Here is a 21,816-nt window from a genome sequence, read left to right as displayed (position 1 = left end):
CACCAGTGCAACAAACCCAGGGGACAGAAAGACACTCCCACACAGGACAAGTCCTACCTGAAGGCCCTGATTCCCTTGGAATTTTGTGGTGTATTTTAGTGAAGGGATGGAGGTGAACTGACTCCATTTCCTCAGCCTCAGGTATATCAGGTAAAATATATGCTAAGTTCCTCTTATGGCTGGCTGTAAGGCAAGAATGAATGGTCTCAATATACTGAGGTGCAAGTGTAAATAATCCAGCTCAGACAGCCACTAGGAAAGATCTCATTCATAGCCACAAATCTGCATCTACCACAGAAGACAGGCAAGCAAATATAAACCTTTCTCCAGAAGTATTTTCTGATTTTTAAGCAAACTCCATTTTTATTTTGTTTATCCTATCCATATTATTTGCGCTGTAATTGCAATGGAGAAGAGACACTTCCATGCACCAAATTTTGGAAAATGAAATATTACAGGACATTAATAAAAGCAAAAAGCTACTTCATCAGGTGTGCAGAGCGTGCTGTACCAAGTGCTTGTTGTTACAGAGTTATGCTGTTGACATTTAGGTGTCACTGAATATGAAATAACCCATAATTACAGTCTAATTGTTCTGCTAGAGTTTTTATTCCTTCATAATATCACATGAAGAGCTTTTATCTCCCCTCAGCACTATTGTGGCTGTTATCCCCCCAGGATGCCCCTCCAGCATTCATCCACCCAGATTACTGTTCTGGGAGCTGCCAATCTGTGTCCTGACTCCAGGCACATCCTCCCCTGCACGCTGTCCTCGGGAGGAGCACTGGGATGGGAGACTGAGCTGGGATGTGTCACAGACAGTGCCCCAAAAGCACATCAGAAGATGTGTCATTTTTCACAGCACACCTCCAAGCCTTGCTGGTTCTGGCAAAGGCTCAGCTTTGGCTGCCCAAACCACAGTTTGCTCTTACAGACATCAAAACTCCAGGAAGACTGGAGCTCCCAGTGCTTCCATTTCTTTGTGCTGCCCTGAAAGCCAACACTTCCACCTGCTTCTCTCTGTTGGCTTACCCAGGCAGATTTCCTGGAGGATTGAGCACACTGGAGCAGGTGGCAGAGTTTATTGGTGGCAGCAAGAGTTGTGAACCCTGAGCTGATGCTGTGAGCCTGACCTGATGCTGTGAGCCTGAGCTGATGCTGAGAACCCTGAGCTGATGCTGTGAGCCTGGCCTGATGCTGTGAGCTTGGCCTGATGCTGTGAGCCCTGAGCTGATGCTGTGAGCCCTGAGCTGATGCTGTGAGCCTGAGCTGATGCTGTGAGCCCTGAGCTGATGCTGAGAACCCTGAGCTGATGCTGTGAGCCCTGAGCTGATGCTGTGAGCCCTGAGCTGATGCTGAGAACCCTGAGCTGATGCTGTGAGCCCTGAGCTGATGCTGTGAGCCCTGAGCTGATGCTGAGAACCCTGAGCTGATGCTGTGAGCCCTGGCCTGATGCTGTGGCTGATGCCCAGGTCCTGCAGGGCCATGGGGTGTGCAGGTGATGCCATCCATGGATGCTGGGCTCAGGGGGAGGTAAGGGACACTTTGGGCCTGCTCTCCCAGGGCACTTCCAGGCTCCCATAGCCAGCCCAGAGCAGCACTGCTGGTGACACAGGGTGGGAATCCCCTGGGATGACAATGCTTGTTTTCACAGGCTTTGTAAAATACACTGTGCCCCATGCACACTTGGCCTCACTCAAACCTGCACAGAGCATCCTTTCCCATTCTGGTATTCTCTGCAGAGCTGGATAAATCCCCTGTGGCTTGTTTCATTGACTTATCAAATCAGTCCATTGCATGCTGAAGATTCTTTTTTTTTTTTTTTTTTTTCAGTATTCAAGGTGCTCAGCCCTTCCAGGAGCTACCTGGAGCAGAGTTTGAGGGATGCACTTATTAAAATTTTAGTAGGGACAGTTCACAAATAAACTATACTCAGAAATGAGAGGCTTGTGAATGGCTGGCCCTGACCAAGCCCCTTATTTGTAATATCTGTTCTCATTTGTTTGATAATTTTGGGGCAGTGAAAGGCTTTTTCCTTGAGGTGTCAGGCTGCAAATACAGTAAGGAAGGGGAAGGGTGAAGGGATAATTTTCCTGTTTGTGAAAGTGGCCTCACTTGACTTTATTTAAAGCTCAAATTACAGTTATTAGCTGAAGAAAAATCACCAGTTCCTTTGTGTCCTGAAGGCATTTGCAAGACACAGTGCATCACAGACTGAATAACAACAGATCTTTAAAAGAGTTTATTCAAACCAGAGAGGAAGGTACCCAGAAGCCAAGAGGAAAGTGCCAGTGAGACAGGGAAGAGAGGAACCTGAGATGACCCACAGAGCTGCCTGTGCTCCCTGACCCTGGAATTAACAAACCCTGTCCCCACATGAGCATAGGGAAGCATCCTTTCCCTGGGACAGCTCTTCCCCAGGCTCCATGTTACAATGAGAGGTTGGAGCTCCTGGTATCACCTGGTACCAGGATGGGCCTGGCACCACCAGGTCCATCAGGCACCCCCTGCCCCGCCTTTCCCTGGGACAGCTCTTCCCCAGGCTCCATGTTACAATGAGAGGTTGGAGCTGGCACCACCAGGTCCATCAAGCACCCCCTGCCCCAGGGAAATGCTGCCTGTCCTGGGACCTGAGAGAAGAGCCTGAAGACATTCTCATCTTCAAGACTGGAATGGTTTCACCCACAGAAATCCACATCACTGCCTTCCTTTTAATTGTTTTCCATTCTTCAGCCTTCAATGCTGTCTGCTGGCACAGATGTGATGCCACCCAGGTCTGTGAGCTGCTCCCTCTAGAGCTGTTCACAGAAAACAGTACAAAACCACCAGGGTTTTGATTTTTTTTCACATATTTGTGTTCATGAAGCACAAACCCAGATCAGTTTTGCATCTGTTTAATTCCTTGACAGCTGCCTTTTTTGCTTGATATCTGAGGGCAATAACAGAGAAAGCCCCAGAGCCATTATTGGCTGTGACTCCAAAACAGTGAAGGTGATTTTGACAGAACTTCTCTTTCCTTTGTCTCTCTGATCAAACAACAACTGCTGCTTCTGTCAGACTGGCTCATTCCCCATCTCTGCTGGCACTTGTGAGCCCCCAGGCTGCTCAGCAGAGCCACCAGCACCTTCCTGCCTGGTCCCTGCTGAGCTGCAGGAGTGCAGAGGTGGGAATCACTTCCCCACCATCACTCACAACTCAAAATTTGGCCATTGCCTAGGGCCCCAAACCCTGTAATCAGTGTCTCAAAACCACTTGTGGTTTCTGTAATTACACTTCTCCACATTCACTGGCACCACATGGACACTGCCACCTCTGTGGCCCAGCTCTAGCAGCAGGAGTTTTATGGGTTTAATATTTGTAGCAATGAAGCCCAAGGGAATGGAAAGAAGTTTTTTCACAGATTTAGGTAGGAGAATCACTTTCTTTTGGCTTTGTTTATTTAATATATGAAGCCTCAGAGTTCTTTTCTCTTCATAGGACTAAGGGAGCTGCCCAGTGAGGCTGTGTGAGAGGGATGAGCTGCAAGAAGCCTTCATGGACATCCTGAAGGCAATGCTGAACTGCCTGAGCACCCATCCTGGGCACAGTGCTGCTACCTGGCCATGGAGCTGCACACACACCCTTTTGGAAAAGCCCTGCCAGCACCCAGGGACACGGCCATTCCCATATGGGGACCTCAGGAAGATGAAGATTCTCTTTGCTGATGTTTCAGAGTGGGTGGTGGCAGGTATTCATAAAGGATGGTGGTGCCAGGTGACACCAGCAGAAAAGGAAATGCTGATGTGTGCTAAAAGAACAAAACATGGAATTGTAGTTTAAAAAATCAACATCTTTGGCCATCAAAACATTTACATTTAAGCCAAGCTGGAAGAAAATATTTTTGTAAGTGTCAAGCTGAGTAGCCTCTTAAATACACGCCTCAGTCACATCCTGAACATCACAGTTACTGAAGGAGTCTGTAAAGGGAATATTAACCAGTCATCACAGCAAACCTCACAATTTCAACAACAGAATCCCCCAGTGAGTGCATGGGGCAGACACACATTTCCCCCAGCCCAGCCCCAGCCTGGTGATGGACACAGAGCAGCTCAGGGACAGGCAGGAGGAGCTGCTGCAGTGGGGTGCTTTAATGATGTTGTTATCTGCACTAATAACTGCTGGATTGTCTGTGCCACAGAGCAAAGCAGCCAGGGAAATAATTACCTGCAATTATTCTGTACAGTGTTCCAGGTCTGAACCAAAACAAAGCTTTTTCCAGTGTTTGTAGGAGTCTCTCTTGATTTTGTTTTCTGATCCCACAAAGCCAATTCCTAGAATGGGTTTGAGGAAGCAAATGAACCCCAACCCCCATCTCAGGACATTTGTGCCATATTTGTCCCTTCTCCTCTCCCACACACAGCTCTATGACACAGTCCACATCCTGAGGACTTGCAGCATCGCTGTGAGACAGCAGCAGTGGGATGAAGTGCTGGAATTGTGTCTGTAAGAGTCACTCCAGAGCACTGGGATACACAGCCCCTTGGCTGATGTGAGCAAGCACACGTGCCCACACTGCCAGTCCTTCCCACAGAAGGGCAGCAAGGGACAGGAGCTGCCTTGCCTCCCAAACCCAGGGCTGTGTGAGGCTGCCTGGGACACAGAGGACCTGGTGCAGGCTGCCAGTGGAGCCCTAAGGAAACCAAATGGAAAGAGAGGAATAGAACAATTGTTCTTTAAAACTGACCCAAAGATGAATGAAATATCATGGGAAGCAGTGAAAAACTATATGGATTTTTGTCTGCCAAAAAGCAGCATAAGGTTTCCTGGAGCAAAGGGGAAAATACTATTTGCCACAGCAAGTCAAAGTGAAATGCCAGACTTGAATCCCTCAGCATCAGAATGATCCTTCACACTTTGGATATGTGCCTCAGTGTCTGGGATTAACAGCACTCTGCCTTTAATTGAAATCTAATCTAATAAAAAAGAGAATTCTCCCCTTGTCCCTTCCTCCACTCCACAAGTTAGGGCTCCCTTAGCGCAATTCCTCTTTCAATTTGAAAATGTGTTTTCTGACAGATTGCAGAGATGTCAGGAGCAAGCATGGAGCTGGCAGCAAACTGTGGCTCCTGCTGACCATCAGGGAGACACTGGATCTCCCACCCTGACCACCAGGGAGATACCAGACACCCCAGCCTCATTGCTGGGAAGATCTGGAATCTCCCAGTCCAGGACTGGTTAAGCCTTCTCCCTCAGAGGTGACACTGTGCTTGTTTGGGACAGGGATGGCCACAGGAAAGACAGCCCCAGGAGGTCACTGCCCCGTGTTCAGGGGTGCCATTCCTCTGCCCCAGCCCACGGCAAACAGGAAAGGCTGTGCATCTCTCTGCTCCCACCCTCCTGAGGATGAGCAATGAAGGACTCCTCACCCTCAGCTCCCTTGCCCTGGGGACAGTGAAGCCTGTGCCTCGGCTGGGGACAAAGGCACGCACAGTCCGGGTCCCACTCCCTGCTGGGCTGCTTTCAGCCTCGGAGCCTCCCCACCCTGGGGTCTCTCCCCTTCATCCCATCCCCTGCCTGGGCTCCCTTCCTCCTCCTCCTCCTCCCCCGGGCCCCGCGGTGCGCTAGGACCCGGCGGGGGCAGGGGGGATGCCGGGGGGCGATGGGGGGTCCCGGGCACCGAGGCAGCCCTGTGGGCTCTCCTGGGGGACAGCCCTGCTGCTTTCCTGTGGTCCCAGGGGTAAGGGCAGTGCTGGAGAGCCCCGGGAGCTGGGGGTCCGGACAGTCCCGGCTGGTTCAGGGCAGCTCCTGGAGGGTCCCGGGGGGATCCCGGCCGCTCCCTGCCCCTCCAGCAGGAGAGTGTGCAGGGGAGGGGGATGCAAGGAGCAGGGCGGCTGCAAGACCTGGGGGGAATGGTGGGAAACAAGGGGAGGGAGGAGCCGGGGTGGGCGGGAAGGCGGGAGGGGGCTCGGGGCAGCCCCGGCTGCCGCCGCCGCCGCACGGTGCGCGGGGCTCCGCCGCTGGCTGCGGGCACGATGGAGAACGGCTCGGCCAGCGGCAACCAGAGCCTGGGCAGGATGCCCCGGCAGCCCCTGGAGCTGCAGGTGGTCACCATCCTGCTGGTGCTGCTCATCTGCGGCGTGGGCATCGCGGGCAACGCCATGGTGGTGCTGGTGGTGCTGCGCACCAAGCACATGGTGACCCCCACCAACTGCTACCTGGTGAGCCTGGCCGTGGCCGACCTCATCGTGCTGCTGGCGGCCGGGCTGCCCAACATCTCCGAAGTGGTGGCTTCTTGGGTGTACGGCTACGCCGGCTGCCTCTGCATCACCTACCTGCAGTACCTGGGCATCAACATCTCCGCCTGGTCCATCGCCGCCTTCACGGTGGAGCGGTACATCGCCATCTGCCACGCCATCAAGGCGCAGCTCCTGTGCACCGTGTCCCGCGCCAGGCGCATCATCGCCTCGCTGTGGCTCTTCACCTCCCTCTATTGCCTCATGTGGTTCTTCCTGGTGGACACCACCCAGGTCACCTTCTCGGATGGGGCGCAGGTCATCTGTGGCTACCGGGTCTCCAGAAGCCTTTACATGCCCATTTACTTCTTGGATTTTGCTGTCTTCTATGTCATCCCGCTGGGGCTGGCGACTGTCCTCTACGGCCTCATTGCCCGCATCCTGTTCGTGAGCCCCGTGCCCGGCACCCCGCAGCATTCCTTCCTGGGCTCCCTGCACCGGGCCAGCTCCCTCAGGCTCTCCTGCCGGGGCAGCCGGGGCGCCCTGAGCTCCCGCAAGCAGGTAGGGGCTGCCCTCTGTCTGGGGGGGCTGCAGGCAGCTCAGGGCTGTGAGGGGCATTCTGGCAAGGGCCGAGGTGCCACAGTGTTTTGTTTGCCTTTGTGGAGGGAGCGGGGAGTGCTGGTTTGCTGCACAGGAGCCCCTCAAGCCCACCGGGGGTCTGGCAGCATAGATGGGCTCGCCGTGCTTTGGTTGGGCTTGGTAGAGCAGGACAGGGATTCAGCTGGGGAGAGGGAGGAGTGCAGGCACTTCTGCTGGCTAATTAATAATTGATTGCCTCCCCGAGGAGGAGAGGGCTGGGTCATGTAATGCCAGTGGGGGGACTCACCTCTCAGACAGTGTTCTGTGCATGTGGACTCAGATTTGAAGGAGCAAAGAGAAGGGAGAAGTGACTCCCCTTGGAGCCCAGCCCTGGCTGGTGCAGCCGGTGCAGCTGGGTGAGTCACCTCGGTGTGTGCATGTGGACTCAGATTTGAAGGAGCAAAGAGAAGGGAGAAGTGACTCCCTTTGGAGCCCAGCCCTGCAGTCGGTGCAGCTGGGTGAGTCACCTCGGTGCCACAGTGGTGTGTTTGTGTTTTGGTGATTCCTGTGTCTCTCAGTTGTCTGCTGTCTCCTCAGTCCTTCTGCTCCCACCTCCTTCTGTCCTCATTGCTCTGTTCACATGGACAATCTCTGCCTCGTGTCCCATCTCTTTGGACAGGTCAGTATCTAGACACGGGACAGTCCCATTCTGAACAGCCAGGGCCCATTCAGCTTTCTTTTTAAAGGGAAAGTTGAATCTGGGAGTTTGCCTTGAGTCCTTGAAATCACTAGTTCTGTTGTGATTTCCAGATAGCCCAGAGTAGACTTCAGCCTGCTCTAAAATCCTCCTGTTTCCAGCTCAGTAGTTTGTTGCCTGCCTTGCACAGGAACCTCCATCCCCCAGGAGAGATGAGTCAGGGTCACAGAGGGGAAGCAAACAGCTCAGAGAATGTGTATTTCTTCACGAACTTCTAAATCTTTCCAGTTTAGCTTTTCCTTCCTTTTTTTCTGAAAGATTTAAATCAAGTGCTGACTTCTTTAAAAGCATTTGCCTGCTCTCCCATGGCCACTGGCAGCTGCAGGAGCCTCGAGCAGGGTGTTTGGCAGCAAGGGCTCTTGACTGGTTGATGGATTTCTCCTTCCTGAGCAGCTTCTGGAGGGGCTGGAGGGGCTGTGCTGCTCCTCCTGCAATGTGCCATGGAGTGGCACAGCATGCTCCAGCACCATTAGGGCAAGTGGCTGCTGAGGCATTCCAGCTCCTGGAAACATCTTGTGCTCTCTTCACTGATACCCCAGGAGTTTACTGGAGATTATCATTACCTCCCAAAATATCCTAGCATGCAAAGACTTCCCCTGAGTGGCCTGACATCACAGCGCTGCCATCATAAGGAATAGATGGCACTAAGTTTTTAAACTGTAAAGCAGTTTTCCAGGGCTTCCAGCTGGTGGGGTGTGTAGCTCTGGAGGTGCCTCTGAAGAGAGGACAGGCACTCACATCAGCATTCCTGCTCTTCCAGGCCCCATGCCCAGAGTTCCCTGGGAAAGGTCCTAAAGGGGCTCTCTCAGAGGTGCCCATTTTCTGTCCTGCCTGGGTGGCTGAGGGACATTTTCTGTGGCTGTGCTCCTACACAGCCCCAAACTGCGCTGCTTTGGGGTATGAAGATGCTGCTGTTCTCTCACTGGGGCTTCAAAAGCACCTAAATCCTGAGCAGGACAACAAAAGGTGTGAGCTTTGCTGTATTTGTCACCTCCAAGTCCTTGTTTCTCCTCCAGGAGAGGGACCACTAGAGGGAGTGGGATTCCTAAAAAAAAAAGAGGTACAACTGAGAATGATGGAGCAGGAACAAGGAGGGAGGATACTGGCTGGGGAGAACATCTGTGGCTTCCTGGACAGGGGCAGAGGCTGGACACAGCTTTGTGAGACACCACTTGTACATTCTCTCATATCTTTCCCAAAAGGCAACAAACTGTGGCAGCAAACAAGCTTCAGTCTTAGCAGCAGCCTCAGCACTCACTGTATCACTGTGAGATCTTATTTTTAGAAGTGTCCTCACATTTTCATTAAACCACACTCAGCAAACCCTTCTATTTCAGCCACAGCTTGGTAATAGTTCCTTTTTCTAGGAAAAATTTTGTTGCCACAAGCAGTGACTCCCAGTTTCTATTCACGGCATTACAGGAAGGCACAGTTTCTTTTGATGAAGTAATAAAGCACCCTAAGAAAAGCTGAGAGACTCTAAATGTGATCCTAGTGCTTATGTCCATACTAAGGACTGGATTATTGCACATTTCCCCTTCTGACGTTTGAAACACCACTGCCTAGATACGCATGTGGCATCAGTGTTTAGTAATATTTTCTTCTTTGGGGATGTGTGTATTTTGTTAGTAATTTGTTTGAGGAAGATTGTCACATACCAGAAATAGCTGTTGAAATTACTAGGATGACTGGTGTTTCAGTGCAAAATCCCAATTTCCTAAACAAGCTTATGCTGAGCTGAGGGCAATTACTGCTCACTTCTGAGTTCTCTGTTTCTTTTTGTTCTCAATGTGTTTAAATAGTACTGCCCTCGTGTGCTGAAAATTAAAGTAACATATGGTAAGTAGCTAAATAAGCCCTATACCAGCACAAATAATATAAAATTCCTTACAGTCTCCTCTGCTTCCAGGGTTGCTCTGTAGCAGGAACCTATTCCCTGGAGCAATATAGGTGGTGTAGGAAATCAGGAAACCCTAGGGAAGGAGATGAAGTGTATCCCAGGACACCCCTAAACCCAAGGTCCCCACCTTTAGACAAGTATTTTCCCCATTCATTTACTGTTATGTACAATTTTCAAATCTGCTTTCTGGTACAGACATTGCCATGGTTATCCCAGCCCATTTCCAGGATGGTGAATACTTTTTCTAAATAGTTTTAAAGGCTCTTCAGTGGTAGATGAAAACCTGTCATTTCTGGTTTTATTTATACAAGATTATTCCCCGATTAAAATGTTTTCAGTGAGAAATAGCCCCATGTCTTGGGTGTTTCTTTTAAATGCTTAGAGAAAAAAACTAACCCTTTGCACCAGTGCTCCAGGGGGGAAAGTTCTGCTGGAGATTTAGATTTCAGCCCAAATTTAGATGTGGCTGTTTCTCTTTTTGCATGTCCCCCCTGAAGGTGACCAAGATGCTGGCGGTGGTGGTGGCCCTGTTCGCCGTGCTGTGGCTGCCGTACCGCACGCTGGTGGTGGTCAACTCCTTCGTGGACCCTCCGTACCTGAACACCTGGTTCCTCCTCTTCTGCCGCCTGTGCATCTACCTGAACAGCGCCATCAACCCCATCATCTACAACCTCATGTCACAGAAGTTCAGGGCTGCCTTCAGGAAGCTGTACAAGTGCCAGGAGAAGAGCGCTGGGCAGCCTGCCCCAGCCACCACCCCGGTGTACTACAGCGCGGTGAAGGACTGCTCCCACGACAGCTCTGACCACAACCTCACCGAGCACGAGGATCTCAGCAGGCTCCCTGCACCTGCAAAGAATAAACAAATCCTCTGAGCCTGAAACAATGCAGGCACTGGGAGCTGTGTGGCTGTACACACTGTGCTGGGAGAGTGCCAAGAGGAATTGCTCTGGCATTGCAGCAAGCTTCATTCAATACTTCTTCAGGGCATTTAACAAAGCATATTGTTATAGGCAAATTAATTTGCTTTTCTTTAGTGCTGATTTATTCTTGTTTGGTGAAGCGTTAGGCACGTGTCAATCTTTAGCATCTCTGAAGCATCTGTTGTTAAATATAGCAGTGCCACCCCATTTTGTGCTACATGCAGGTGCTGAGCTGGGCCAAAGCATTGAAAGAAATCCCAGGAACAGAAGGGCATTTAAGGGAAAAATACACCTCTTTTAGAGTGAGTCTCTTCTACCCAAATTGACATGCCTGTAACACAGACACCCCATGGAAGCTGCTCCTCTGGAGTCCTTCTGAAGTTAATGGGAACAATTAGGCACTTTCATGTGTCTCCTCTCATCTCAACACTCTCCTGTGAGGAATGCACATCCCTACAGAGGAGATAAATACCTCCAAGATATGAGGCCATTGGCTGTGAAGGGACTCTGGGACTCTCAGGGGGAGACTACTGCATTAGGAATAAACAAAGTTGGGTGTCATGAGCCTCGTGTGATGTTTCTGGAAACACTGCAGTGCTGATAGCACAGAAACCCAAGGTTCAGACCAGATGGATTTGCTACAATGAACGAACTAATAATGAACAAACTAATAATGAGTGTTCCCTAACATAACAGAAGTACTTCCAATGTTGTGGTCTGAGTTTCCTTTGGATAACTATACCTTTCCTGTCCAAATTCCTCTGGCTGTTTCAGCTGGAAACTGTTCTCTTCTCCTGCAAGCCCCAGTGTGGTGCAGTCATTACCACAGAGCAGTGTTCTCTCTGCCCCAGGCACAGGTGCTTTTCAGCAGGTGAAGAGATTATCTTATTTCCTGGGAATAACTTGTGAAGTCCATTAAGTGTTTTGTGATTAGTGACACAAATACTTACTGCTGCTGTTGTCTTGTAAGCAAAGTAGATATTCGTACCCTGCAGCATCCTGTCCAAGGACACTTGCCCCAGACTTGCAAGAGACTATCTGGACTCTGAGTAAAATCAAAAAGATTACACATAAGCCAAACCCTAGGGCTCTTGCCAAATAAAATGCCTGCCACCAGTAAACCTCAAGTGACTGTGAGTACTACTTTAACAGCCAATGCAGCCTCACTAGTCAACAGTGACTTTCACCAAACTATAGTGTTAAAAGACCCTAAAATTTTGCATTCACTTGGGAAATACGTATATGATATTTTCAAGGGCACAAGATGTTAATTAACCATTCTGCATCTACAGGAAATTGCTTCACTGGGTGAGTCAGGACAAGACCTCAAGTCTCCTCAGTGTGTCGGAACTGTCCAGGACCTGTTTTGTTCTGTGTGGGGAGGTTTTGCATGTGTGATTATTATACTGCATGTTATTAAACCATCTATGTTGCCCCTATTTATTTATATATAGATATTTAGATATAGAATATAGATATTAGATTTAGAATAAAGATATTTATTTTGCCCCTTTCTATTTAGGTAGGATGAGGGAAGAGAATATTGGCTTTTTGCAATTATTTTAAACATAATGTGTTTGGAATTTAAGGATTCATGCTATTTTTGCACTGTTTTATGTATATTGTATAATGTGAATTTAGGAACAGAGTTCCTGTTTATTGTTGTTAAGAAAGTTCCGCACAGAGATTTGGGATTTATTTCTTGAAGAATATGGAGGAACTTTTGCTAATATATGAGGATTTGCTTCTAACAATCTTTTTTATAGTACAGACTATTTTCCGCACCTTAGAACAGATTTTTCCTTAGCAGCTCAGAAGAAGGCATTGATAAAAGCATGTGCAGACAAACCAGAGCAGTAAGGAGCAGAGTAAGGTGGAGCAGGGGGAAGGGGACCCCTGGGTGACTGCTGGTGCCTCCCTGGACCTTGAGCACAGGCAGCATCTTCTCGGGGATGGGCTCTCCTGTGTCCTCCTGCTCTCCACCCTGAAGCTGCCACTGCAGAGAGCTGGATGTGGGACGAGGATTTACTGCCAGAGCTTGGAAACCCACCTGCATCCTGACCTAAGGCACTTCTCAGGCATGGGCTGTGCAGTTTGACAGCCTTGATTTCTGCAAGCACAAGGAGCAGCTTAATTCTGAAGTATCCCCAGCAGGATATTTTCCTCCTCCTCATCACATCTATCTTCACTCCTCCCTTTTCTATGTCTCCCCTCAGATGGAGGCACCCTAAAAGAATTATTTTCTTAATTCAATTTCAGCCTCAGGCCAACAGCTAATTGATAGTTCTGAAATATTTGTTCAGCATACTTGAGATTCAATTAAAGCCTGGTTCTCTACTCCCTCTTCTGCTTTTAGCTGCCAAGTACTGCATGACCCTTCGCTATTTTTTGAGAAGTAATTGGCAGATAAATTCTCCTGGAACCACGAGATCTCCAACAAGTGCACCAAAGTGTGAAACTCTGTAGATGAGGAATGAGTTCCTGGTCCTTCCCCCTGCATGTATTCTGGCACTTGAGGAGGAGCTGAGAGACTTTTAGGTGGAATTGAAGACAGAAGGTCACCACTCAGCTTGCTAAGGAGATGCTGCTTGAGAGATGCATGCTGCTGGGAAATAAATCACTAGCAGAAAGGAATTAAAATAAATAACTAATCACTGTAACTTCCTTTGGATATTCAGGGTCTGAATAAAAACCTTAATTCCTTATATGATTCCCTTGAAGCTTCAGCCTGCATTACCTTGTACCTTGCAACATCCCACCCTGCTCGTAAAGTCTCAAGCTGTATTTTACCCTCAGCATTTATTTGTCTCAACAGCATGAGTGTGGGCTGTGAGTTTATAAACATGCCAGCAAATAAAGAATCTATTGCTCCTAAGTAATTTATGGCATTGAAGTGCAATTCAACATGATCTAACCTGTTACTCTCCTAATTAAAGCTCATTATTTCTAACCCCTGACCTTTCAGGGGTTGTTAACCTGGTAAAACACCATCTGGTTTCTTCAATTACAAACAAATAAGTCGCTGGCAGGAGAGGAGGGATCTGGCAGTGCTGCAGAGCCCTGGGGTGAGGGGAGGAATTTGTGAGCAGTGCAGAGAGGGGGGTGTAGGAGACAGAGGCTTGGGGAAGAGCTGATAGCAGAGTGGTGAGTGAGGTTCTTGTGCCTGAAGAGCCCTAGGTTGGCTGAAGCTTCTGGAGTTTCAGTTTAGGAGACACCACATCCAACACATTTACCTGAATTTGGCTGGTGCCAGTGAAAGAGGCCACACAGTGATTGCCTGTGAGCAGGGCATGGATGGGACCCCAGCAAGGGTTATTTACCCTGGCAAAACACACAAGTTTAAGTAACTTACCAAAATCTGTAGCTCAAGCTCCTATCAGGTTGTCCTCTTACTTAGTCTCTAGATTTGGGTGGTGGGAAATTGGGCAAATAGGGCATCTACACCAGCCTGTGTCACAGGAGAATGGCAATGCAGGTGGTTTTTTTTGGGATGGTTTTTCTCACCTATGATGATGGCCAGCACTCTGAAAGTCAGCCTGCTCTAGGGCCAAATTACAGAGTAACCAACAAAATACCAGCAGTCTCCTAAAAAAACAGATGTAAAGACCATGAGGGCATCCAGCACCTCCCTGCAACCAGAACAGGCTTCCTCTCTGTGGTACCCAACCATGCTTCTAACATAATGGTACCTTTCAATTAATAATACTCAGATCATCAAAGAGAATGATGGGCAATTGCTTACATTTTTAAGAGCCACAAGAAAGGGTGGACCACACATTAGGGAAAGATTTGGATGCAGCCCTTTTTCAGTCTGGTCTGGCCCCAGCTGCTTCTTTGAACTAATTAGTTCAAGCAGATCACAATTAAAGAGCTGCTAATAAAACCTGGGGATAGTCCTGCAGCAATATTAATGTAATCACTCACAGTTACTTGTTTATTTTGCAATTCCTGTTTCCCAAGGCTTCTGGAGAGCCCTTGGGCCAGTGCTGCCTCCAGGCTTGCACTCACTCGGGGGCTCCTCAGGACTCTCCAAGCCAAGGCAGGAGTTCCAGAACTGCCCTGGGACACACCATGGATGAAAGCTTGCCAGTCCTGTGGGACTGAATTTAATTTACTAAAATACCCCCAGTTTAGCAGTTAGCCAGCCCTACACATTTCTGTCCTGGCAGGGTCTCAGTGAAGGCTTCTGTGGGAGGGCACTGCCTGTGCCCCAAATCCAGGGTGCCTGAGGGAGGGAACGTGATGGCAACACCACAGGTCCCTGTGCCATGGGTCATGGGCAGAAGTAATAAGGACAATTTGTGCTTTATAACCGATGAATTTTCTTTAATAACCACCCTATGAATTGGGCTCTGAGTGTGCTGTTTCTATAGAGACAGGGGATGCTGTGAGTGCACCAGTGCTCGCTGCTCTGCCAATAGGGAATTTATGCCTGAAAACACAAGCTGTGAAGCCTATAAAAACTTTACCCTCTCAAAGAGAAGGCTCTGAGGTGGTCCTGGTACTAACATGGTTTTGAGGTCCTCAGCAAAGGCCCACTGGGCTCCCAAGCTGGCTGATCCTGTCCTTGTGGGCACAGTGTGGGTGATTTCTCAGAGGAAGTAAATTTAAAGCAACTTTTTCCATCTGTGAGGTGCAGTATTTCTGACAGAAGAGGAGAGGAGAGGGTTCCACAGGCCCCTTGGTGCCAGCCCCAAGCTGGGCATGGGATGCTCTTGCTGGTGGTGCGTGTTCCCTGATGTATTAGTGCTCCTGGGCTAGCCTCCTCCAGGAAGGGTCCTGAAGCAAAGGTGTGGAGCCAGACCCAGACCAGAGTACCACTGGAACCTTTCTGCATGTTTCAGCACCTTCTCAGTGTCAGTATCACCTTCACCCCAGCTCTGACTCTTCCTCTTGTGCAAAGATGAAGACCAAAAGAGAGGAGGGCACCTGAGAGCCCCCATGCCCACAAGGATGGTGGAGTACAGCATGGCTGTCCCCAGGATGCCTGGGCAGGTCACTGTCAGAGGACACTGAGGCTCAGATTGCACCTTCCCTCCCACCAGTTGAGGGTAAGGCTCCTGCCCTTCGACACAGGATCAGGCCAGTGCCTTTAGCCTGGTTCTCACATATCAGACACCTCCCTGCCTGTCCTTGGGGACACTTGGCTGGACACTGTGGGGACGTTATCCCTGAAACCAGTGTCTATTGAGGCAGAGAGCCCAGCACTGTCCCCCGTACCCTGGGGAAGCTGCAGACATTTTGTTCTGCCTTTGTTAATACTTTAAAAGCAATGTGTCCTTGCCTCAGCAGCAGACCCACCTCCCTCCCTACTGCCTCTGTAACACAAGAGCCAAGGACCTGCTCCATTCATCAGCCTGAGATTTATGAGGTGTATAAGGCTCCAGTTACCCTGCTGCCCCTGACTGATGAATGAGATGTAGCTGTTCCTTCCATATCAGAAGCAAAAGAAGCCCAGAGGAGAGAAAAGCCATCATTTCATCAAACTCAGCCCCTTCAGTCTCTACCAGGGCATGAAATCTTCTGCCACAAGACCCCTCACAGCCACAGAAGGCAGGGGCAGCTCTCCAGCCCATGAGGGCTGAGCCTGTGTCCCCCCAGCCTCTCTGCACAGTCCGGCTTTGCTCATGTGAGACGCTCCAGAAATAGAAAAAGGATTGGAGGTTTTGGCTACTCTGGATTCCTCAGGCCCCAGGGCCCTGCTGGCCCGGGCTGCTGCTGGGCTCTGCTCATCCATCCTCCCCCATAAATCACCCTGCTGCCATTTCCCTCTACCTCGTGCCTGGCTTTCCTCTCACCCAGGCTGTCTCCAGAGGCTGAGCGAGAGGATGGGGCACAGGCAGTGGGGAATCACTCCTCCCCAAACCCAGAGGAGCAGGCAGTGACACACAGCTCACAATGAGCCTGGCAGCAGCCCTGGGGTCGGGAGGCAGCAAAGGGACCTGGCAGCAGCCATCTGCATGGCCTGGGCAGGCTCTGGGCCAGCGAGCTGCCTTTGCTCCTGCCCTGTGCAACCCCTGCCAGAGGCCAGCACGAGGGGAGCACATGGAGTGTGCTCAGAGAGTTGCGGGGTCCTTAAAGGCTGCCTGAAAGCATTTAGTGAAAACAACTCTCTTTGCAAAGTACCCCATCCATAAAAAAATGCAAAATTTTGAAACAGATCATTAAGAAAAAGCTAGAAAACATCCAGATGCCACCAGTGAAAATCTGCATTACTCTCTGCTTTAAAACTGGAGTGAATGCATCAGTATGGAAAGAAACCTGGAGATTCCCCTGCAAAAATCCACATGGATAGAGTGAGCAGATAACTGTTTATTATTGCACATAATCCAGCAGAACAACCGACAGAAAACTCTGGACAGTAGTACACAGATTGTAGTAAACAGCTAGCAAAATCTGTGATGAAGGTATTTTTGTGTGAAGAGTGAAAGGTATCTGCATCTTTGTAAGACCTGAAAAGTATAACACAAAATCCTAGTCAGTTTTGAAAGCATGCAGTTTGAGGTAAATCTGGTATTTTGCATCTAAGAAAATGAAATCCCTAAGGGGCTCTCTCTCTATGTATATATCCATATCTCAGTGTAATATGGATACAGTTATACGTCACATAAAAGCAAATCTACCTACTTTTATCAGAAGGTTACTAGGAGGAAAGCACATTACTGAGTGCATATCACATGCATAAAAAATAGGGGGAGGGAAGGAATTACCTTAGCACTGTTGAAAAAGATCCATTTTTGTGCTTAGTGATAAATAAAAGCCCCTCAGGTCTCTCAATGGAAATTGTCTTGGTGAATAAAAGCAGTTGGGATATTGAAACTGCAGAGTTGGCAAGTGAATGCCAGCAAATGGAGACGAAACATTAAAGGCAGCAGAGCCTGGGGTTTGCAATACATTTATATTTAAAGAAAGAAAAAAAAAAAGAAAATAAGCAAATTGCTACTAAACTATGCTCTGTGGAAGTGTAGATGATGCTGCACAGCTTTCTCAGGACTGGTACAGCCACATGGCTTTTAGGAAAGGATCACATTCACTTCTCCCACACTTAATACCACATATTTGCTACTGTGGCAATGTTCCTGAGCTCAATAAGGTTAAAAAATAGACTTGGTTCACAAAGAAAAGTACTGAATTATTCTCACTCTCTTATGCCATAACTAGAGTAGATAAATTAGGTAGGTTCTGCCCCATGTCTCCAGTGAGTGTAAAACCCCTGTGTGTCTGCCACTCCATCTCTGAAATCCTTTCAGACTGACCTTTGAAGCAGACCAGGCATCTGTTTTTTTCCTTAACTATCATTTCCCCATTCTTTCCAGTCCAACAAAGTTTTCCCACCCAGTCCTGTGCTGTGGGACTTCAGGATACACAGAGGTGCACAACCAACTATAAATAACATCTCTGATTATCTTAAAAAGGGATAGAAAATACACATTGCTCTTAAAAGAAGGAAGAAACATGTCCAAGCACTCAGCCTCACGCTAAACTGTAACTTCATCTGTGCCGACTTTCTAAGCTCGCACTGCTAAGGATCAGAGCAGATCATGGTGGAAAAATCTCCTTCCAAAGGTCACTTCCTGTCACAGCTTTGGGAAAATGGGTGCAAATTGCCCAGGCCTCAGCCTTGCACACACAGGCAACAGCTACACTGCCCCACTGTACTCTGCCACTGCTGACAGCCTGGCTGTGCATATTTCTGAGCCCAACACCCAAACACACTTCAGTCACTCACATCTCTGCACCTTTTTTCTTTCAGGAATAAAGTAACCTCTCCCATGATGGCCACCCTGCATCCTCTGCTGGAAAGTCTGTTTGTTGGGTGCAATGAGAGGCCAGGACCCCTCCACAGCCTGGCACACCTAGGGGAGGAACCTGCAGGTGTACAGAGGCATTTTCAGCAAGACCCTCCTTTTCACTGTAACTCACAACATTTTCATAGAAAAAAGGGGTAGAGGGACAAATTCAGCACACCTACTGCCTTTCCTGCTACAGTGGGAAGCCACCCACTGCAAGCTGCTTCTTTGCAGAGCATTGCTGGTGGCAGGAGAGTGCTTGGATGGTGCCTGGTCCCAAAAGAGGCCCCATCTCCACCCAGAGCACCCCCACAGGCACCAACAGCCTTGGATCCACCAGTCCCTCACACCCCACCCCGCGGCCCCATCCGTGGTGCATTGGCCATGGGCAGGACTCGGGTCACACTTCAACAAGCCCAATATCAACTTGCTCCCCCTCTCAGTCCTCCATACATGGAAAATGATGCCAGGTGACAGGGGAAAGGAAAGACTTTTTGTTCATCCCTTTGGATGACTTCCAAGCACGGAGAGCAGCGCCGTCCACCCCGAGCCACGGCGCGGCTCTCATGAGTCATTCTGGTTGCTGGATTGCTTCATCACCATGCCATGGATGACAGTCTTTGGAAAATCTCTGACACTGTGTCAACCAAGGGAGTTACAAAACACATCAGTGTGCACGCATGAGACCTTCTCACTCATTTTCCTACAGCTACAGATAAATCCCTCATCCCTGGCATGGCAGGACAGTTGATGGCTTTGGTGAGAATAATTTAAGGCAACTGCTATTTTATACAAAGAAGAGGAGACCACAGTGCAGAAACTCTGGCTTTTCCTTGGTAGATTGCAGAGGCCAGCCACAGCCTGGGAGCAGGAAACTGAATTGATCTTCAGACACTCTCATTTAAGGTTGATGTTTGCAGTGCAACCTTGGGATCTCAAGTCCTCCTCTTAGGTGTTTCCAGGTGGCTGAGCTTTAATCCCCGCCAAGGTCTGAGGTCTCCACCAGCAGCAACGCCTGTCCCAGACACAGATAAATGGGAAAGTCAAGGCAGAGCAAAACACATGACCAACACATTACCACAGCTGTCTGCAAGGCTGAGTGAGACTAAAAACATGACAGAAAGCAGTGCTCAGCAGAGCAGTTTTGTCCCCCAGGAGGTCTGGGGAAAGCAGCCCAATATCCTCACAGGGGCTCAGAGGGGTCTCTTGTGTTACGTTCACATGAGGCTTAAGGTTCAGGTTCAGCCTTGATGGCAGATTTTGTTTGAAATATTTGAGCCCAAGACAAATCTTGTGCAAGCTCAAGACACTTTCCTGTCTGTAGGGGTACCACAGGTGAGAAACCTCACAAGATTTTATTGCCACCAAATCCAAATGTAAATCCTTATCCCAATTCAACTGGAACCCCTGAACAAGCTCCAGTCTTACAGACATCTTGATTCATGTTTATCTTCAGTAAAACAATAAAGTAACAACCGCTGCAGAATTAGTACGGGTGCAATTAGAGCTGCAGTATTCACATTTTTCATGTGTTCTTGCAGCTTGCTGGTCTGAGTGCCAAGAAATACTATAAAGCACAAACTTCCTGGGAGCAGCCATGTTGAAACAGCAAATTGAAAGTGTTTCTTGAAGCATTTGCAGTAAACAAATTTCAAATTTAACATCACACACTCTTGCAATGGAGTTCTCACTCCATGAAACATGCCCATGGTACTGGGAAGGCAAAACTATATGGTGGGATTGTATCCCACCCACACAGTTCTTGATTTTGAGAAAATGCATGAAATTATGACATAATTTCATGCAATAATTTTATGACATTTTATGAAAAGTGAGTCAACCTTAAAACATCCAGTGACATCTACAAATTGAGGATAAAATCTCATTCTGATTCTTACCTTGTTCAAGAGGCTCATCATGTCAAAAAATGTACAAATAGGATGGCCAGACCAATGTTCAGTAAGATGACCATGCAGATCACAATTGTGTTAGGTCCCTGAAGGAAAAACCCAAAACAGAGTATTACACACCACAGCTCCATATAGACATAGCTTGATTCTGCTGCTCAAAAATACCACAATCACGCCCTCCAAATGCACTGAAATCTGGCACTTAACAACCAGAATTTCAAACTAGTGGAATGTTTATCCTATCCTATTCCTCCTTCTCCCCTGCAAATTCATTTGAAGGATGTTAAATCAGGCTTTTTTTGCAGCTAAATTAGATTAAAGGAGACCCTGACCAAAGGAACATGAACTCCTGATCCCACGTCAGGCTGCTCCTCCCAACTCCCTTCTGCATCCACATTGCCTGTGTTTGTAAACTTGCCATTTTTAATATCAGAATCATAGAATGCTTTGCTTTGGAAGGGGACCTTGAAGATCATCTACTTCCAAACCCCAGGAAACCATGTGAGATTGCTGTAATTTCAGACCAAAGTATTTCCAAGCTGTGCTTTTCTGCAGTCACATTGGAATCATTCATGTCCAAAGGACTGCAAGATGGGACTCAGAGGCCTAATAAAATGTCTGGGTTTCCAGCTGTATTTGCTAAGAGCAAAATTAAGTTTCAATGACTATATTTTAAACCTGGGAAATTGGCTGGTGATTCAACACCACAGTCCAGCTCATGAGGTGCCCCTACAGCAAAAAAAATAATGGGTAAAAGAGAAACACACTTGAGCTCTTCCTGTTTTTTCCCCCCCAAATTTCACATCCAAGTTGGTTGGTAATGGGGTGGGAAAAGAAGGTGAGAAAAGTGGATAAAATTAATTGGAAGATGCCTGGTTTTGCACAAGTTTTGAAATACGACGTGTCTGAAAGCCTATCTGCCCAGGTAAAGAGAGGAGGTCAAAACAGGAGGGTTATGGATGTCATGGCAAGCATCCAGGCAGGGCAGGCTGGGAAGGCGGCAGGAGAGGGGGATGCCAACACTCCTCAGTGGGCTCTAGGATCCCAAAAAGAGCTCTGGGCACCACTTGGCACCAACTGCAGCCCCAGGGTCTGGGGGTCTGCATCCCTCTGGGTCCTGCCAGACTCATGGGGAACAGTAAAGGAAAGGCCAAGGTGGCTCCCAGGAGGCTCCCAGGGATGCCCCACGTCACCTCTTCACACTCCTCCGCCTTCTGTGCTGCCAGCGCTGCCGCGTGGGCCGGGCCGCGCTTGGGCCCTGCCTTGGGCTCCGTCCGGCCTGCTGCCCTGGCCTCAGTCTTCCTGTCGGCCGCGGGCTCGGCCCGGCCCACGGCCCTGCGCTCAGGGCTGGGGCGCTGCTGCGGCTCCTTGGGCCGAGGCGGCTCCGCCTTGGCCTCTGCCGCCACCGACGGCTTCTCCTCGCGGCCCTGCGGCGGGCCAGGGGTGCCCCCTCGGCGCTGGGGCTCCCCCCGGGGCTCCGGGGAGGGCGGCTCGTTCTCGGGGAACTGCTCCTCCTCATAGTCCGTGGCGGGGGTGACCGGCGACGTCCGGACGGCGTAGCTGTGGTAGCCCTTGAAGAGCTCGACGTCGGGCTCGCGCGCCATGCGCTGCAGCGGCCCGATCTCCATCTGCTCGGCGGGACGGCCGCGGCCCCGCGAGGCCGGGCGACCCTCGCCCTCGGAGGGAGCTGGGCTGCCATTGCCTGCCCGCCCGCCCGCCTCGGCCCAGCTGCCCGGACGGAGGGC

The 21,816-nt window shown here is 49.4% G+C and overlaps 2 protein-coding genes across 2 annotated transcripts in view; one reads left to right on the top strand and one right to left on the bottom strand.

Annotated features, from left to right (window-relative positions):
* The first annotated feature begins 6,011 nt into the window (after nt 1–6,011).
* On the top strand, nt 6,012–11,794 carry LOC120497850 (thyrotropin-releasing hormone receptor-like). Its single transcript, XM_039699797.1, has 2 exons — nt 6,012–6,773; nt 9,946–11,794. The coding sequence occupies exons 1-2, from the start codon at nt 6,012–6,014 to the stop codon at nt 10,321–10,323; spliced, it is 1,140 nt and encodes a 379-aa protein (XP_039555731.1). The 3' UTR covers nt 10,324–11,794.
* A 4,869-nt stretch (nt 11,795–16,663) lies between these two features.
* JPH2 (junctophilin 2) overlaps nt 16,664–21,816 on the bottom strand; it is a 31,636-nt gene continuing 26,483 nt past the window's right edge. Inside the window, exons 5-7 of the mRNA XM_039699773.1 lie at nt 21,265–21,816; nt 20,060–20,157; nt 16,664–19,176 (exon numbers count right to left, since the gene is read on the bottom strand). The exon at nt 21,265–21,816 is cut by the window's right edge and continues 55 nt beyond it. Coding sequence (XP_039555707.1) covers nt 20,077–20,157; nt 21,265–21,816 — 633 coding nt within the window. The 3' untranslated portion in view covers nt 16,664–19,176; nt 20,060–20,076. The remainder of the gene's footprint in view (nt 19,177–20,059; nt 20,158–21,264) is intronic.

The sequence above is a fragment of the Passer montanus genome, unplaced genomic scaffold (genome assembly GCF_014805655.1).
Source record: "Passer montanus isolate IOZ18808 unplaced genomic scaffold, ASM1480565v1 scaffold139, whole genome shotgun sequence".
Taxonomy (NCBI): Eukaryota; Metazoa; Chordata; class Aves; order Passeriformes; family Passeridae; genus Passer; species Passer montanus.
The sequence above is the reverse complement of the archived record's forward strand: the minus strand, read 5'-3'. Positions and strand labels throughout refer to the sequence as shown.

Coding starts and splice junctions, on each gene's coding strand:
- LOC120497850 (XM_039699797.1), top strand. CDS start 6,012: ATGGAGAACGGCTCGGCCAGCGGCAACCAGAGCCTGGGCAGGATGCCC. Junction 6,774..9,945: donor CCCTGAGCTCCCGCAAGCAG/GTAGGGGCTGCC, acceptor TCCCCCCTGAAG/GTGACCAAGATGCTGGCGGT.